The 14,483-nt window shown below is 44.1% G+C and overlaps 1 protein-coding gene across 1 annotated transcript in view; it reads right to left on the bottom strand.

Moving 5' to 3' along the window:
• Positions 1–14,483, bottom strand: part of LOC136611106 (E3 ubiquitin-protein ligase RNF213-like) — a 142,123-nt gene that overhangs the window by 120,606 nt on the left and 7,034 nt on the right. Inside the window, exons 4-7 of the mRNA XM_066590379.1 lie at positions 12,721–12,874; positions 12,478–12,612; positions 5,568–5,657; positions 1,132–1,254 (exon numbers count right to left, since the gene is read on the bottom strand). Of these exons, the coding sequence (XP_066446476.1) occupies positions 1,132–1,254; positions 5,568–5,657; positions 12,478–12,612; positions 12,721–12,874 (502 nt within the window). The remainder of the gene's footprint in view (positions 1–1,131; positions 1,255–5,567; positions 5,658–12,477; positions 12,613–12,720; positions 12,875–14,483) is intronic.

Genomic DNA, 14,483 nt, shown 5'->3' with positions numbered 1-14,483 from the left:
CTCATGAAATTTTGTGACGGAGGTGGCATGAGATTAGAATTATAATCGTACGTTAATTTATCAGCAATTCTCATCAGCATTTTGGGCTATCGCCCACAATTTTAAAGAGGGGCGCTGCCAGGCCCTGACAACCCTCTGCAGTGTGTGTCTCCTGTTCCTCTTCATCCAATACGCACTTATAAATTGACATGAGGGTTGTGTGGCTATCAAGTGAGCATGTGGCATGAGGACAGCTGAACGCTGCGCTGGAAAAAATTGGAGTACGCTGTGGACGCAGGCTTGTGTGGGGGATTGGACAGCAATGCCAGCATGTAACACAGGAGAAGAGGCAGTGGTGTCACCCACAGGCGGGGATTGGCCTTGGTTGCACCTAGTGTGGTGCTTCGCTAAGATGTGCCAGTGTGTGTGCCTTGCTGATTATGGTCTGATCCAACTAAATTGTTAGGCTTTAAACACCAGGCTCTTGCCCACAATTTGGCGTAATAGTGGGACCTGGGAGCCTTAGATGCACCCATGCATGCTGCCCCTGATGTTCCCTATCCGTTGCTGTGGTGTTTCCATCACTTTCTGATGTTTTCAGGTGATTCACACAACCTCCCCTATGCGGAGCATCGGTCAGCTTGAAAAATGCTCGAGTCTCCCATTGACTTCAACGGGGTTCGTTACTCGAAACGAGCTCTCGAGCATTACGAAAAGTTCGACTCAAGCAACGAGCACCCGAGCATGTTGGTGCTCGTTCATCTCTAACACCTTTCTTTTGTAAACTACTTGCAAGGTGCTTAAAAATGTGTGAAGCGTGATTATTCTCAGCGAGAAAAACCAAGTAATCTTGTAAATATGATATCTATTAATGGCTAACAAAAATACATGATGTTATAGCGAGCTTTCGGATCATCTATCGATCGTTCCTCAGGCTAAAATGGAAATTGAAACCCAGCCAAAAGTTCAGTAAATGCAGTTCTGTAAAAACTTTAAAATCTGCAGCATTTCTTGGTGAAATTCTCGCTGATTTCACATATTGTATTGTCATGCATGAAATCTGATCGGTGGATAAAATAGGATCTGCAGATTTCTGCGAGTTTTACTGCTTATTTGTAACTTTTTTCCATTAACAAAAATGTCCAACTGTACCTGACAAGCAAAATGCACTGCTTCAATTGCACAGTCCTCAAAGCATTTACTTATGGACGGGTGGATGTCTTTAAAGAGATGCTGGTCTTTGCAGTAGATCACAATCTGATTGATAGGCTCCTCCTGTAAGAGTAAAGTAACATGAAAACAAATTACCATAACCAATGAAAAACTGCATTGTAGTCCATGTAATCAGCATAATGAAAAATTACTGTTGTAAGAGCAAGTGCGGCTCCCTATATGTGAAAAATAGAAAACCTCCTGCAGGCACCAAGCTAACCAGTTTGTATGCAAACAGCAGAGGTCGAGTGGGATGAAAACAGTGAAAAATGTAAATAGTAGACCTCTATAAAACGTTCCAACGAGAACAATGGTCTTGGAGAGAACCAAAGTGGGGGATGCTGTGTCCACCGATGAACAGGACTAGAAAGATTTTACAGTTAGTTTAAAAAATAAAAATAAAAAAATTGTTTTCTCATCCATGTCATTGAGAGACACAGCTGAAGACCATGAGACGCTCTAAAGCAGTCCCCAAAGATAGAAAAACTAGGTAAGAAATAATGCAGTCAGTTATATAGCTGTCTGGAAAACGTGCCAACAGAGAGAGTTGTCGGTGGATGCAAATATGTAAACATTGCAAAACAACTGCAAAAAAGAGTCCCACATGGCGGCCTTGCAGATTTGAATAGTAGAAGCTTCGACAGCCTGAGTTGAATGTGCAGGAATGCAGAAGGAAGTTTCCCAGCTCTTTGCATGGTATGCCTCTACCACAACTGACATGATCCAACGCAAAACAGCAGCTTTGGAAGCTACAAGGCCCAGTCTCAGACCATTGGGAATCACAAGAAGAGTGGGAGCGCCTGAATGCAGATGTTTAAGTAAATTCGCAGAGCGCAAACTAAATCCAACTTATGAACAGTGTCCACATTGATGCGGAAGAGCGATACCACCTACAGCAGGAAGGAAAGCGAAGAACAGAGGACCACTTTGTTATGATGTAGTTTGGTAAAGGGAGGCTTGGTCCACATGGCTGCGAGTTCAGAGACTCTGTGAATGGAGGTGACAGCCAACAAAAATGCCACCTTGCAAGCCGCCTCCTAGCCTTCAGTAGTCTCAATGACGGGTTCTGTAAAACCACGGGTCCTCCAAATCATGGTTTCAACCATCACGCCGTTAAACAAAGAGTGGCTGAACTCAGGTGAAACAGGGATACCTGTAAGAGAAGAACGTCTCGAAGGGGCAGGCGCTATGGAAAATCCACGGGTAGATCAACCAGATCCGCATACCTGGCACGTTGAGACCAGACAACAGCAACAAGGACCACTGGAAAAACCTTCTAGTTTGATATTTTTGAGGAGTCTAGGGATGAGTAGGAATGGGGGAAATATGTAGGGAATCTTTAAGCCTGTTCACAGAGTTAGAAGGGCATACACCACTCGAGCCTGGGGGTGTTGCGACCATGGCATGAAGGTTGGAGGCTTCATGTTGATTCTGGATACCATCATGTCGACTTTTCATGACCCCCATCTGTGGCAAAGGTCTTGAAACACATCGGGATGGCATTTCCATTCTTCCCGGTTAACGGTCTCTCTGCTCAGAAAATCGGCTATCCAGTTGTTCATGTCTGGTATATGAGGCACTGAGATTTGTATTGCGGGTCCTGCCCTGATGATTTATATACAAGACTGCCGACGTGTTGTCACTCTGAATATGGACTGGAAAACCTGTAAGTTGAAGTGCGAAATGACGGGGGCAACAGCAGTGTGGCCCAAAGCTTCAACACATTTATCAGGAGTGACAACTCCCATACTCTCCATGTTCCTTGTACTAGAAAACCTCACAGCGCATCTCTCCATCCAAGCAGACTGGCATCCGTGGTGAGCACCAACTATTGAAGTGTCAGAAAGGATTACCTCTGATGAATTTGAGGGGAATCCAGCCACCATGGCAGGGAGTGCTGAAGCACCAGAGGTAGACTGATTTTTCTATTGAGTAAGCGTGTGGATTTGTCCCATCAATAAAAGGATTGTCCATTAGAGAGGTCAGGCATGAAATTTGCCAAAAGGGAATCACCTCGAATAAAGAGATCATCAACCCCAGGACTCTCATGCAATGTTGTCTGCAAGGAGCGCACCTGCACCTGGAAGAGATGAAGTTTCTTGAAAAGATGAAGTTTCTGTGATGAAAGCAAAACACAGGCACATACCGTGTCGAAGTCAAGGCCCATAAATTCCAGACGCTGAGATGGGAAGAGGGGAAACTTTTGGAGGGTTGATATTCCACTTGAAACGGTACAGAGTGTTTAAAATGATGTAGAAACTCTCCAGAATGGGCAAGTGGAAAAGCCCCTTCAACAGGATGTCGTTGAGACCTCCACTCCAAGCCACTGAAGCCAGGACTTTCGTGAACATTCAGGGAGTTGTGGTTAACCCGAATGGGAGAGCCATAAACTAGAAGCATTCCAATCAAACGGTAAAGCACAGAAAACACTAATGCACTTTTCAGATGGGCAAATGCACCCTTAATGCCAATAGACAACAGCAATTCCCTTTATTCCATGGACGCAATTACAGACTTCAGCGACTCCATGTGGAAATGCCAGACCTTTACATATTCATTCAGTTTTTTTCAAATGCATAACAGAATGGACGAATCAGTCCTTGGGTACCACAAAATTTTTTTAATAAAACCTTATTAAACGCTCTGTGGGAGAACCGGAATGACGACATCCTAGGTGAAGAGATGGCATACCGCCTGATCCAAAGCATCAATCTAAGAAGGAGTCATCAGAAGTCTGGACCTTAAGAAACGGTCCAGAGAACGATTGACAAACTATGGCATAGTCTGAGAAAAGGATCTGAAAATAGCCTGAGATGTGCGTTAGGCAGGTGCTTCTGACTAACTGTGGTGGTGGGGGGGGGGTCGCTCTTCATACAGGGGACTGTATGAAAGAGAACTTTGAGGTCTGTGGTTGGAGACACCAGGAAAAAGCGAGACAGAGGGATTTGAAGGAACATTTTTTTTTAATAGACTCCAGGAAAGGTTACATAATATTAAAACGCTTTTCAGGGAGATTCCATTCCCCAGTCAGGACATCTTCAAATTACTTGTGAGAGGAAAACACTTTTGTAAAACACTTTGGAAAGTAGGCCTGGATCTTTAACCTGAAGAGTATCCTTCATGAAGACTATTAAGCCATCGACTAGAGAGGATAGCTTGGATGACTGTTGCTCTTCCATGTCCGAATTTGAGGAAGACTTCCCGGAGCAGGATGTGCATGACGATTCAGAGCACTGTTGCAAGACTTGGCACAACTTGTTTGGCACACCAATGATTGGCTTAGATGCTTAAGTAAAACCCAGGACAGCCCATTACGGAGTGTGCCTATTTCGGTTTGGTAGCTGACTGGATTAGGGTGGGGGGGCAGATGGATCGCTGGTAGCCTGTGACGGTGGATGGCACTTAGTGCAGAATAGTTCAGACTGTCCACATGAAAATTTGATATTACAGTGCGAGCACATGAAGTGTGTGGCTCTGGGCTGTCTGAAGCCTTCTGCCCTAGGGTCAGACATGATGTGACTGCGATAGGCCTGCAAATTGAGGTTCTGTAAAGCGGGCAGAAATAAGAGAAGCTATCTACCAGGCAGAGCTTATCCCGACCAGAGCAGATGGCCTAGTAAAGCTCAGTGAAAACCACACATGCGATACCACAGGTCCCAGCATTGAATAGGGATGGAGGCTGAGGCTAGGAAGGAAGGGTAAAGAACCTGGAGAACACTGCACAGGGGTGCACATGGGAATGAATAGGAATGTGGAGAAATGGCACATGGGGCCCCATTTTGAGAGATGGATATTAAGAATGCTGCCTCAACAAATCCTAGTGGTGGTTGCGCAGGAACTCCTTCAGTCATTAATTTCAATGGAACCACTGGCAGTCCAACTGGAGTGAATGGAATGCCGCCATCAGCATTGACCATAGCTTTTAAAGGGAACCTTTCACCAGTGTTTTCCACAGTGAAACAATACCAATGCTGCAATAGTTCACTTGCACACTTTCCCAAACGGCTTTTTCATAAACATGGATATAAGAATACCTCTGTAACTGATGTTTGAAATTTCCCAAGTAGCTGAGTGGTCTATTAAAGGCTGGACCAGCTCCTTTAGCTGCATTTTGTCAACTCAGTCCGCCTCTCCAGCACAATAGCAGGGAGCTGTCAGCGTCACGGACCCCGCAGCTTTAGTCTACAGGGTAGTCGAGTTTTTACAGCCATGTAGATTAAAGCCCAGACTCCCAGGAAAAAACGCGTATAAAAATGACTGATAAATCTGTCAGAGGTCGTTAAACGGTCAAAATAAAAAATACTGCACTTGCTGATCAATAAAAACATGACAGAAATGTGTCCACCCCACAGCATTTAAAGCATTTTATTAGCTACCTGCTTAATTTTTCTGCAGAATAGTGATAGAAGAGAGTCTTTCCACTTCTGAGTTGCATTTTCACCAGCCTTAATAATCGCATTCCACGCCTAGAAAAAAAATGTAACTCATTTGGTAAATTAATTTAAGCCGGTTCAATTCATGGAACCAAAAAAATAAATAAAATAATGACAATTTACAAACATAGGTCCCTGTTATGGCATCCTGGATGTAAAGTAACAATTTGTAATATTATCCAAGGAAAAAAAAACATCACAGAAACTATATTGTGTCTGCAAAGGGTTAATATAATATCCATCTCAATCTTCTCATTTTTAATCGATGTTCTGCACACCATGAACGATCTTACCAGCTCTCTTGTCCCTGCTGGTTTTCATTACTGGGTGAAGGGAGTCAGTGATGACGTCTCCGCCAAGAAGACCATGTGACGGCTACAGCCAATCACTGGCTCCCAGCGTTTATGTGTCCCAGCATTCAGTCGTCATCACTCCCCTCCCAGAAGTAAAGTTCAGCAGGAACTAGAGTCAGTAGGATGGCAGCATTCGGGGAGCATGGAAAAGAGCAAGTATTCTGTGATTTTACTGCTGTAAACTCCTTCAAGGCGCTCAGTCAGCAGTTTCTTGAAATTCGGCAACATAGTACTACATAAACTGCAGCCAGTGCTTAAGTGTTGTTTGTCATATTGACATTTTTCCATCTCCACACTGGACAATGCTTTCTTCCCATGTAATTCCATATCTTTCTCAAATGCCATTGTGGTCTTGTGTATGTTGGAGAGCCCACCCAACATATATAAAACCGCACAGCACCGCATAAATCCTGCACCAGCACTCCATTTATTTGCAACGGAGCTGTGGAGATACCCAAGTAGCACCCGCTCAGATATTTCCACAAGCCCCTTTGAAATGAATGGAGTGCAGACTCTGCATGCTTGGCCAGTGCTCCCAGTACAAACAGAAAGAGAATGTTACACGGGAGTCTCGTTATAGACTAATAGACTATTAGGTGGTGTTGGACAGATTTTTCATTCTGTGTGGTTTATAATTCTGACATATTTATATTTTGAAGATACATTTATCTTCATCATCATCAATACTAACTGTTTATGGAATTCTATCTCTATGTGGTAACATTGTTTGTTTGCAGTTTATCAGTATTAGATGGCCTTTATATTTACTTTCATTTAATTTTTTTCCAATAAATTGTTGAATTTTTAGTTAGCGTGATCCGTTAATTAAGGTCGTATAAACTAAAAGGGCAAAAAGAAGGAAAAATAGGCTCAGAATCCAATCCAGTCCTATTATAAATCAAAAATGCTCTTACCATAAGCAATAACTAGGAATTGGATACCTTTGAAATATAAAACTTTAACAGTTCACACAAAACGCCATAAGCACACACAAAATGCATACTGAACTCCAAGGTAGGATAGCAAACTGGTCTCACAGGCAGACACAACATATCCCTACTCTAACAGGACAACCACCATGTGAAACCTGCCCGGAAGCAGGGTGATCATCCCAATAAGGACGTCCCTGCGCTCGAACCTAGAGACCTACCTATCCCTGGATGGCAATCGATCCAAAGCATGACAGGATGCAGCTTACACCAACTCACAGAACAGGACTGATGTCTGGAAACCTACACAAACACTGAACATGTCGCTGTTCACACCAAACACACTAGGGATTGCATGCAAAACAGAACAGGACTGTTCATACACCTTGTCTGGCACCTGCGCAGACCCAATGCACACAACACTGTTCAATCCAATCACAGCACAGTTTTCCTGTTACCACAGAGGTATAATATATAACAACGAATCACAGCGCAGCTTTCATGTTACCTCAGCAGTACAAGAAATAGCAACCAATCACAGCGCAGCTTTTATTCTGCCTCAGCAATATAAGAAATAGCAACCAATCACCGCGCAGCGTTCATTTTACCTCAGCAGTATAATATATAGCAACCAATCACAGCACAACTTTCATGTTACCTTACCAGTATAAGGCCGGCTGCACACAGCAGTGACGGGCTCCGCCGCGGAATATTCCGGAATATTCCGCGGCGAAGCCCATCACAGCGCCCCCCAGAGACCCCATACTTACCAGCGGATCCGGCGTCTTGGGTCCCGCATGACTCTTCGGCGTGATGCGGCGCAGCGTCATGTGACACGCCGGCCACGTCACAAAACACGCCCACAGCGTCACATGACGCGGCCGGCCGTGTCATATGACGCGCCGGCCGCGTCATATGACACGGCGGCAGAGGGCGGGGCGGCAATTTCACGCTATCTTCCGCTGTGCTACAGCGGAAGATAGCGTGAGCGGACGGCTTCCATTGACTGCAATGGAAGCCGGCCGTGTGTACACCCGCAGCAAATACAGCATGCCGCGGGTGAGGACGGGAGATTTCACGGTCCAGAATTCCGCAATGGAATTCCGCACCATGAGCATTGAGCTATTAAGTTCAATAGAACCTAATAGCTGCCGGCAACGCGGCGGAAATCTGGCCGTGGGAAGGAGGCCTAAGAAATAGCAAAAAATCACGGCGCAGCTTTCATGTTACCTCAGCAGTATAAGAAAGTTCAACAATCACAGCACAGCTTTTATGTTCCCTCAGCAGCATAAGGAATAGCAACCAATCACAGCAAGCCTTTTATGTTACCTCAGCACTATAAGAAATAGCAACGAATCATAGCACAGGTTTCAGTATACCTCAGCAGTATAAGAAATAGCAACCAATCCCAGTGCAGCTTTCATTTTACCTCAGCAGTATAAGAAATAGCAACCAATCCCAGTGCAGCTTTCATTTTACCTCAGCAGTATAAGGAATAGCAACCAATCACAGCGCAGCTTTCATTTTACCTCAGCAGTATAAGGAATAGCAACCAATCACAGTGCAGCTTTCATTTTACCTCAGCAGTATAAGGAATAGCAACCAATCACAGCGCGGCTTTCATTTTACCTCAGCAGTATAAGAAATAGCAGCCAATCACAGCGCAGCTTTCTTGTTACCTCAGCGAGATAAGAAATAGCAACCAATCACAGCCCAGCTTTCATTTTACCTCAGAGGTATAAGAAATAGCAAGCAATCACAGCGCAGCTTTCATGTTACCTCAGAGGTATAAGAAATAGCAACCAATCACAGCGCAGCTTTCATGTTACCTCAGAGGTATAAGAAATAGCAACCAATCACAGCGCAGCTTTCATGTTACCTCAGAGGTATAAGAAATAGCAACCAATCATAGCGCAGCTTTCATGTTACCTTAGCAGTATAAGGAATAGCAACCAATCACAGACCAACTTTCATTTTACCTCAGCAGTATAAGGAATAGTAACCAATCCCAGTGCAGCATTCATTTTACCTCAGCAGTATAAGATATAGCAACTAAATCACAGCAAACCTTTTATGTTACCTCAGCACTATAGGAAATAGCAACCAATCACAGCCCAGCTTTCATTTTACCTCAGCAGTATAATATATAACAACCAATCACAGCACAGCTTTCATTTTACCTCAGCAGTATAAGAAATAGCAACCAATCACAGCGCAGCTTTCATTTTACCTCAGCAGTATAATATATAACAACCAATCACAGCACAGCTTTCATTTTACCTCAGCAGTATAAGAAATAGCAACCAATCACAGCGCAGCTTTCATGTTACCTCAGCAGTATAATATATAACAACCAATCACAGCACAGCTTTCATGTTACCTCAGCAGTATAATATATAACAACCAATCACAGCGCAGCTTTCATGTTACCTTAGCAGTATAATATATAACAACCAATCACAGCACAGCTTTCATGTTACCTCAGCATAATATATAGCAACCAATCACAGCACAGCTTTCATGTTACCTCAGCATTATAATATATAACAACCAATCACAGCGCAGCTTTCATGTTACCTCAGCATTATAATATATAACAACCAATCACAGCACAGCTTTCATGTTACCTCAGCATTATAATATATAGCAACCAATCACAGCACAGCTTTCATGTCCCCCCAGCGGTACAATATATAACAACCAATCACAGCGCAGCTTTCATGTTACCTCATCATTCCCAATATCCAGCAATTGTTTGGCAAAACGTTCGGCGGATGCATCGTTTGCGCCAGAAACCTTCCCAGGAGTGACTCAGCAACTGCCCAAAGTGTCATGGCGATCGGTGCAGTAATGCATAAAGGACAGACAGACATTTTTATATATATATGTCTCTATCGGGATGCGCGGCCCGTTTATTATTTGTTCACCATCTGATGATCCCCTCCATTACTGACCTGCTGAACAACACATCCAGTTATCACCATAGCCATGGCCTGACCGCTATCTGAATATGGGAGAGCATGGATCATGTGGATAGTAATAGACCACCATATAATATATATATATCTGCAGCATATACTGGCCTATTAAATACTTTCATTCCTATGTGCTATCGGTCACAGGTGACTGCAGGGAGCGGCGGCCTGCCTCCCACCTGACGCCACGGGCTTTCCTACTGTACATCCAGGCGGTCCACCCGCTTCAGATCCCTGGACATACCGATGGAGGAGGATAGAGCGCGACTCCTCCACCTGCTGACAGTTAGTCCACGCTGCCTGATGGATCCCGATGCCAGCAGGACCTGAGTGGTGGATTAGGTGCAGAAAACCACAACAACAACGTCCGCCATCTTGCCACAACAAAACACAGGCGAGAGACCCGATCTGACTGCTGAGAGCAGCACAGCGCCCTCCCTCAGCCTCTGACGGCACCTTCCTACCCCCTGCTCTGCCAATATAACACCACAAACCAAAGCCAGCTGCACACCATCAGCAGCAGGGGTAGCGGTGCCCGTCTCCCTGCTCTGCCAGTCCAGGACTGCCAGTTTCTTTTTTTTTGCCACCATGTAAACAATAGCCCGCTCCTGGTGAAAGGCTTCTCTGGATTTGTTTGAGGTAAAACGAAAATTAAATTGGTATCTCCTAAATAAAAAACTAACTTCAATATAGTTAGACCGCCACGAGGCTTTTCGGAGAGTCTGGAACCCATGGGTGAATTATATTCTGCCCTCTCAACTTGACAGATCCTGAATTTACTTATAAATCTTGTGGGATATTTCTACATTACTCTGCACACTGTGTTTTGGGTGGTAACTCCGTGAAAGATGGGACCCTCCCCCCCTTCCTCCTCACCCCCGTAAGAGACCCTGGCCAGGCCACTAAATATCCAGAATCCCCTAACACGTATAGAAATATTCTGGTAGGCAATGAGGAGGAGGATGCTGGAAGTTTTGGGAATTAGCTCCGCCCCCATCCCGCCTCCTCTCATTGCAAATAGTGCAGAGGGGCGGAGAGGGGGTGGAGAGTTGGTAGAGAGGGGGCAGGAGCTCAGAGCACTGCTCCCGACTCTTCCATCCTCCTCCCCCTGCAGAGAGGGACGCTGTATATCGGCCAGCGTGAATATGCGGCCGATATACGGTCAGTCGTCTGAATAAGCCCTTAGCCTGTACTTTACCTTCTTGGCTGCTATGTACTTATATACACACATGTATTTCTAGTGAGGTGTAGTTTCTGACTTTAAAGGGGTTGTCCCGCACCGAAACTGGGTTTTTTTTTTTCAACCCCCCCCCCCGTTCGGCGCGAGACAACCCCGATGCAGGGGTTAAAAAAGAACACCGGACAGCGCTTACCTGAATCCCCGCACTCCGGTGACTTCTTACTTACCCGGTGAAGATGGCCACCGGCATCTTCTCCCTCCGTGGACCGCAGGGCTTCTGTGCGGTCCATTGCCGATTCCAGCCTCCTGATTGGCTGGAATCGGCACGTGACGGGGCGGAGCTACACAGAGCCCCATTGAGAAGAGGAGAAGACCCGGACTGCGCAAGCGCGTCTAATTTGGCCATTAGACGGCGAAAATTAGACGGCAACCATGGAGACGGGGACGCTAGCAACGGAGCAGGTAAGTGAATAACTTTTGATAACTTCTGTATGGCTCATAATTAATGCACAATGTACATTACAAAGTGCATTAATATGGCCATACAGAAGTGTATACCCCCACTTGCTGCCGCGGGACAACCCCTTTAAGGTTTCCTTAATAAAGCTTCCTGTATATCTATCTTCTGACATTCCTTATAGGTCTTTTTCTTACATTTTCACAGTATATATAGTAATTTAGGAATCTCCTTCACTAACCCCTGGCTTTATTATACTGAATGCTCCTTGCAAGAATCTCATCATGTGCTTCAGATCCTTTTAGTACAGTTTTACCATGTTCCTCTGGAATCATAGCAGGCGAATGGTGATAAGAAGCAAGGAAGCAAGACACCATTGTGGGGAATAGGGATTTTTGTTGCTTGTGGGAAAAAAAAAAAGTTTTACAGGTGGCTTTTTTATTCAACTTTCTCATGCAATTTATTAGAACATGACAATAAAATATATACCCCCGTTTCCCTGAAAATAAGACATTGCATGATTTTCCAGAATTTTTGAGGATGCAAAATGTTTTTTCAGGCTTTTTGAGGATGCTTGAAATATAAGCCCTACTCCAAAATTAAGCCCTACTAACAGTTAATTTAAAAAGTCAATTTAAATAGTGTCCAGGCAGCTATACATGTAAAAAAGTTAAACCTTTTTGAACAAAAATTAATATAAGACACTGTCTTATTTTCGGGGAAACATGATAGCTAGAAAAAATAAACAAAAAAAAAACCCATCAAAACTGAAAATAATAGCACTCTTGTAAAAAGCCTATGAATGACCCACAGGGCCCTGATAATCACCGGAGCTATACAGCTGGACATTAGATTATTTTGTCTAATTGGCTGGACATCATTTGTAATGAGTCGGGGCGTTCATCTGTACCCAACACCAAAATATAGAAATCAAAAACAAGAACATTAAAAGAGGTTACCTGTAGTTCATCAGAAAATAGAAAGCTAAATTTGTGCCCATACATATCTTCAAGCCATTTCTTCGTTAGCAATATTGTGTCGTCCAACCATTTTTCTATTTCAGGTTGCAAGGATTCCTTTCCATCGCTTCCGTTCTAAGGCACCATAGGAAAAGAAGTACAGCAAAACAGTTCATTAATTCAAATAGTGTAAGCAAAAGACTTGTCACTTAGACATGAAATGCCCCAACAAACCACACTTACCGACAAACCTGCGAATCTCAGTATAGATAAAATAATCTCTGCAGACAGGGCTACTAACTCCGGACGCCTCTTCAGCAATCCATGACCAAGGATAATGCGGTGCAGGTCAAGACTGGCTTTACAACACTTCTGGAATGAATCCATCTCCAAGGGCCTCCAGAGGGTCGCAAAAAAACAACAAAAAACATAAATATAGAGCACATTCCTCTGTATAAATTCCTAACAAGGTGAGAACTGGATTTTTTTTCACTCCATCAATCTCTCATATGCTAGATCCATTATAAAGAAAAAATAAATGACCACAGTATTGTAGTATCAAGCACATACAGAATGGGGGGAATTGGGCTAAGCAGCACATGTGAAAAAGACTTGGGTATACTAATAGATCATAGAATGAACATGAGTCAACAATGTGATGCAGCAGACAAAAAGTCAAAGACAATTCTGGGATGTATTATGAGAAGCATAGAGTCTAGATCACGTGAGGTCATTATCCCCTCTACTCTTCCTTAGTCAGACCTCATCTGGAATACTGTGTCCAGTTCTTGGCACCCCACTTTAAAAAAGAACAACAAACTGGAACAAGTTCAGAGAAGAGTTACCAAGATGGTGAGCGGTCTGCAAATCATGTCCTATGAGGAACGGTTAAAGGATCTGGGAATGTTTAGCTTGCGAAAAAGAAGGCTGAGAGGAGACTTAATAGCTGTCTACAAATATCTGAAGGGCTGTCACAGCGCAGAGGGATCAGCCCTATTCTCATCTGCACAAGGAAAGACTAGAAGCTATGGGATGAAACTGAAAGGGAGGAGACACTAATTCACACGTCACGTAATTGGTGCAGATACGTAGCAGATTTGACCCTTTTAATTGAAGCGGTGAAGTCTGCTGTGAATCAACATCAAAATCCGCACCAATGATGCGGGCTTTGGACATGGAATTTGATGCAGAATTTCTGCACCAATTCTGCTAAATGTGAACTTACCCTAAAGGGCTTATTCACATGGGGGAGAATCTTCCGAGAGTTTTGTGCACTGCAAGAGTGATGCTGCAAGGATAAAAATCGCAGCATGGTCGATCCCACGGAACGCTTCGCCCATTGTTTTCAATGGAATCTCAAAAGACATTGCACAGCACTCGCATGTGGCTGTGATGCAATGTTCCCCTTTGAAATCAATTGGATACATTTGCGTTCCCTATGCATGCGATACATGCGCCTGAGGGTCGCAATTTCACAGAAGCGATACGAGTCGCTTTTTGAATGAAAATTGCCTTGCATCCGAATGAAGAATATTCCCAATATCACGCTGGCCCATGTGAATATAGCCAACAGAGGAGTATTCTCATTGCAGACATTTTAGGCAAATTCACAGGTGATATCATAAATGTCTGATGGATTAGAGTTCCAGAGATGGCTCTCTCATTCTATCTATAGAATCAGAGACCCCCAACCAAATTTACTTACTGCTACACCCAGGCTAGCTTGCTGTGGTCCATGGCTTACATAGCTCCTGCTCACTTCTATGAGAGTGACGGTAGCAGCAGAGCACAGGGGTTTTTGTGAACCTATTTCCCAGAGCCAGGGTGGTCAGCAGGACAGAGTGAGTGGGATACAATTGGGGGCATCTCATTCCATAGACAGCTGTGACCTGCAGAGAGGGTGTCTGCGCCAATCAGGCATTTATGGCATATCCTATGGATACTCTGTACATGGCTGCAATGGGAATACCCATTAAAAAGGTCCAAGTGGTTTCCTCATTTTTTTT

The sequence above is a fragment of the Eleutherodactylus coqui genome, chromosome 2, assembly GCF_035609145.1.
Source record: "Eleutherodactylus coqui strain aEleCoq1 chromosome 2, aEleCoq1.hap1, whole genome shotgun sequence".
NCBI classification, from domain to species: domain Eukaryota; kingdom Metazoa; phylum Chordata; class Amphibia; order Anura; family Eleutherodactylidae; genus Eleutherodactylus; species Eleutherodactylus coqui.
The sequence above is the reverse complement of the archived record's forward strand: the minus strand, read 5'-3'. Positions and strand labels throughout refer to the sequence as shown.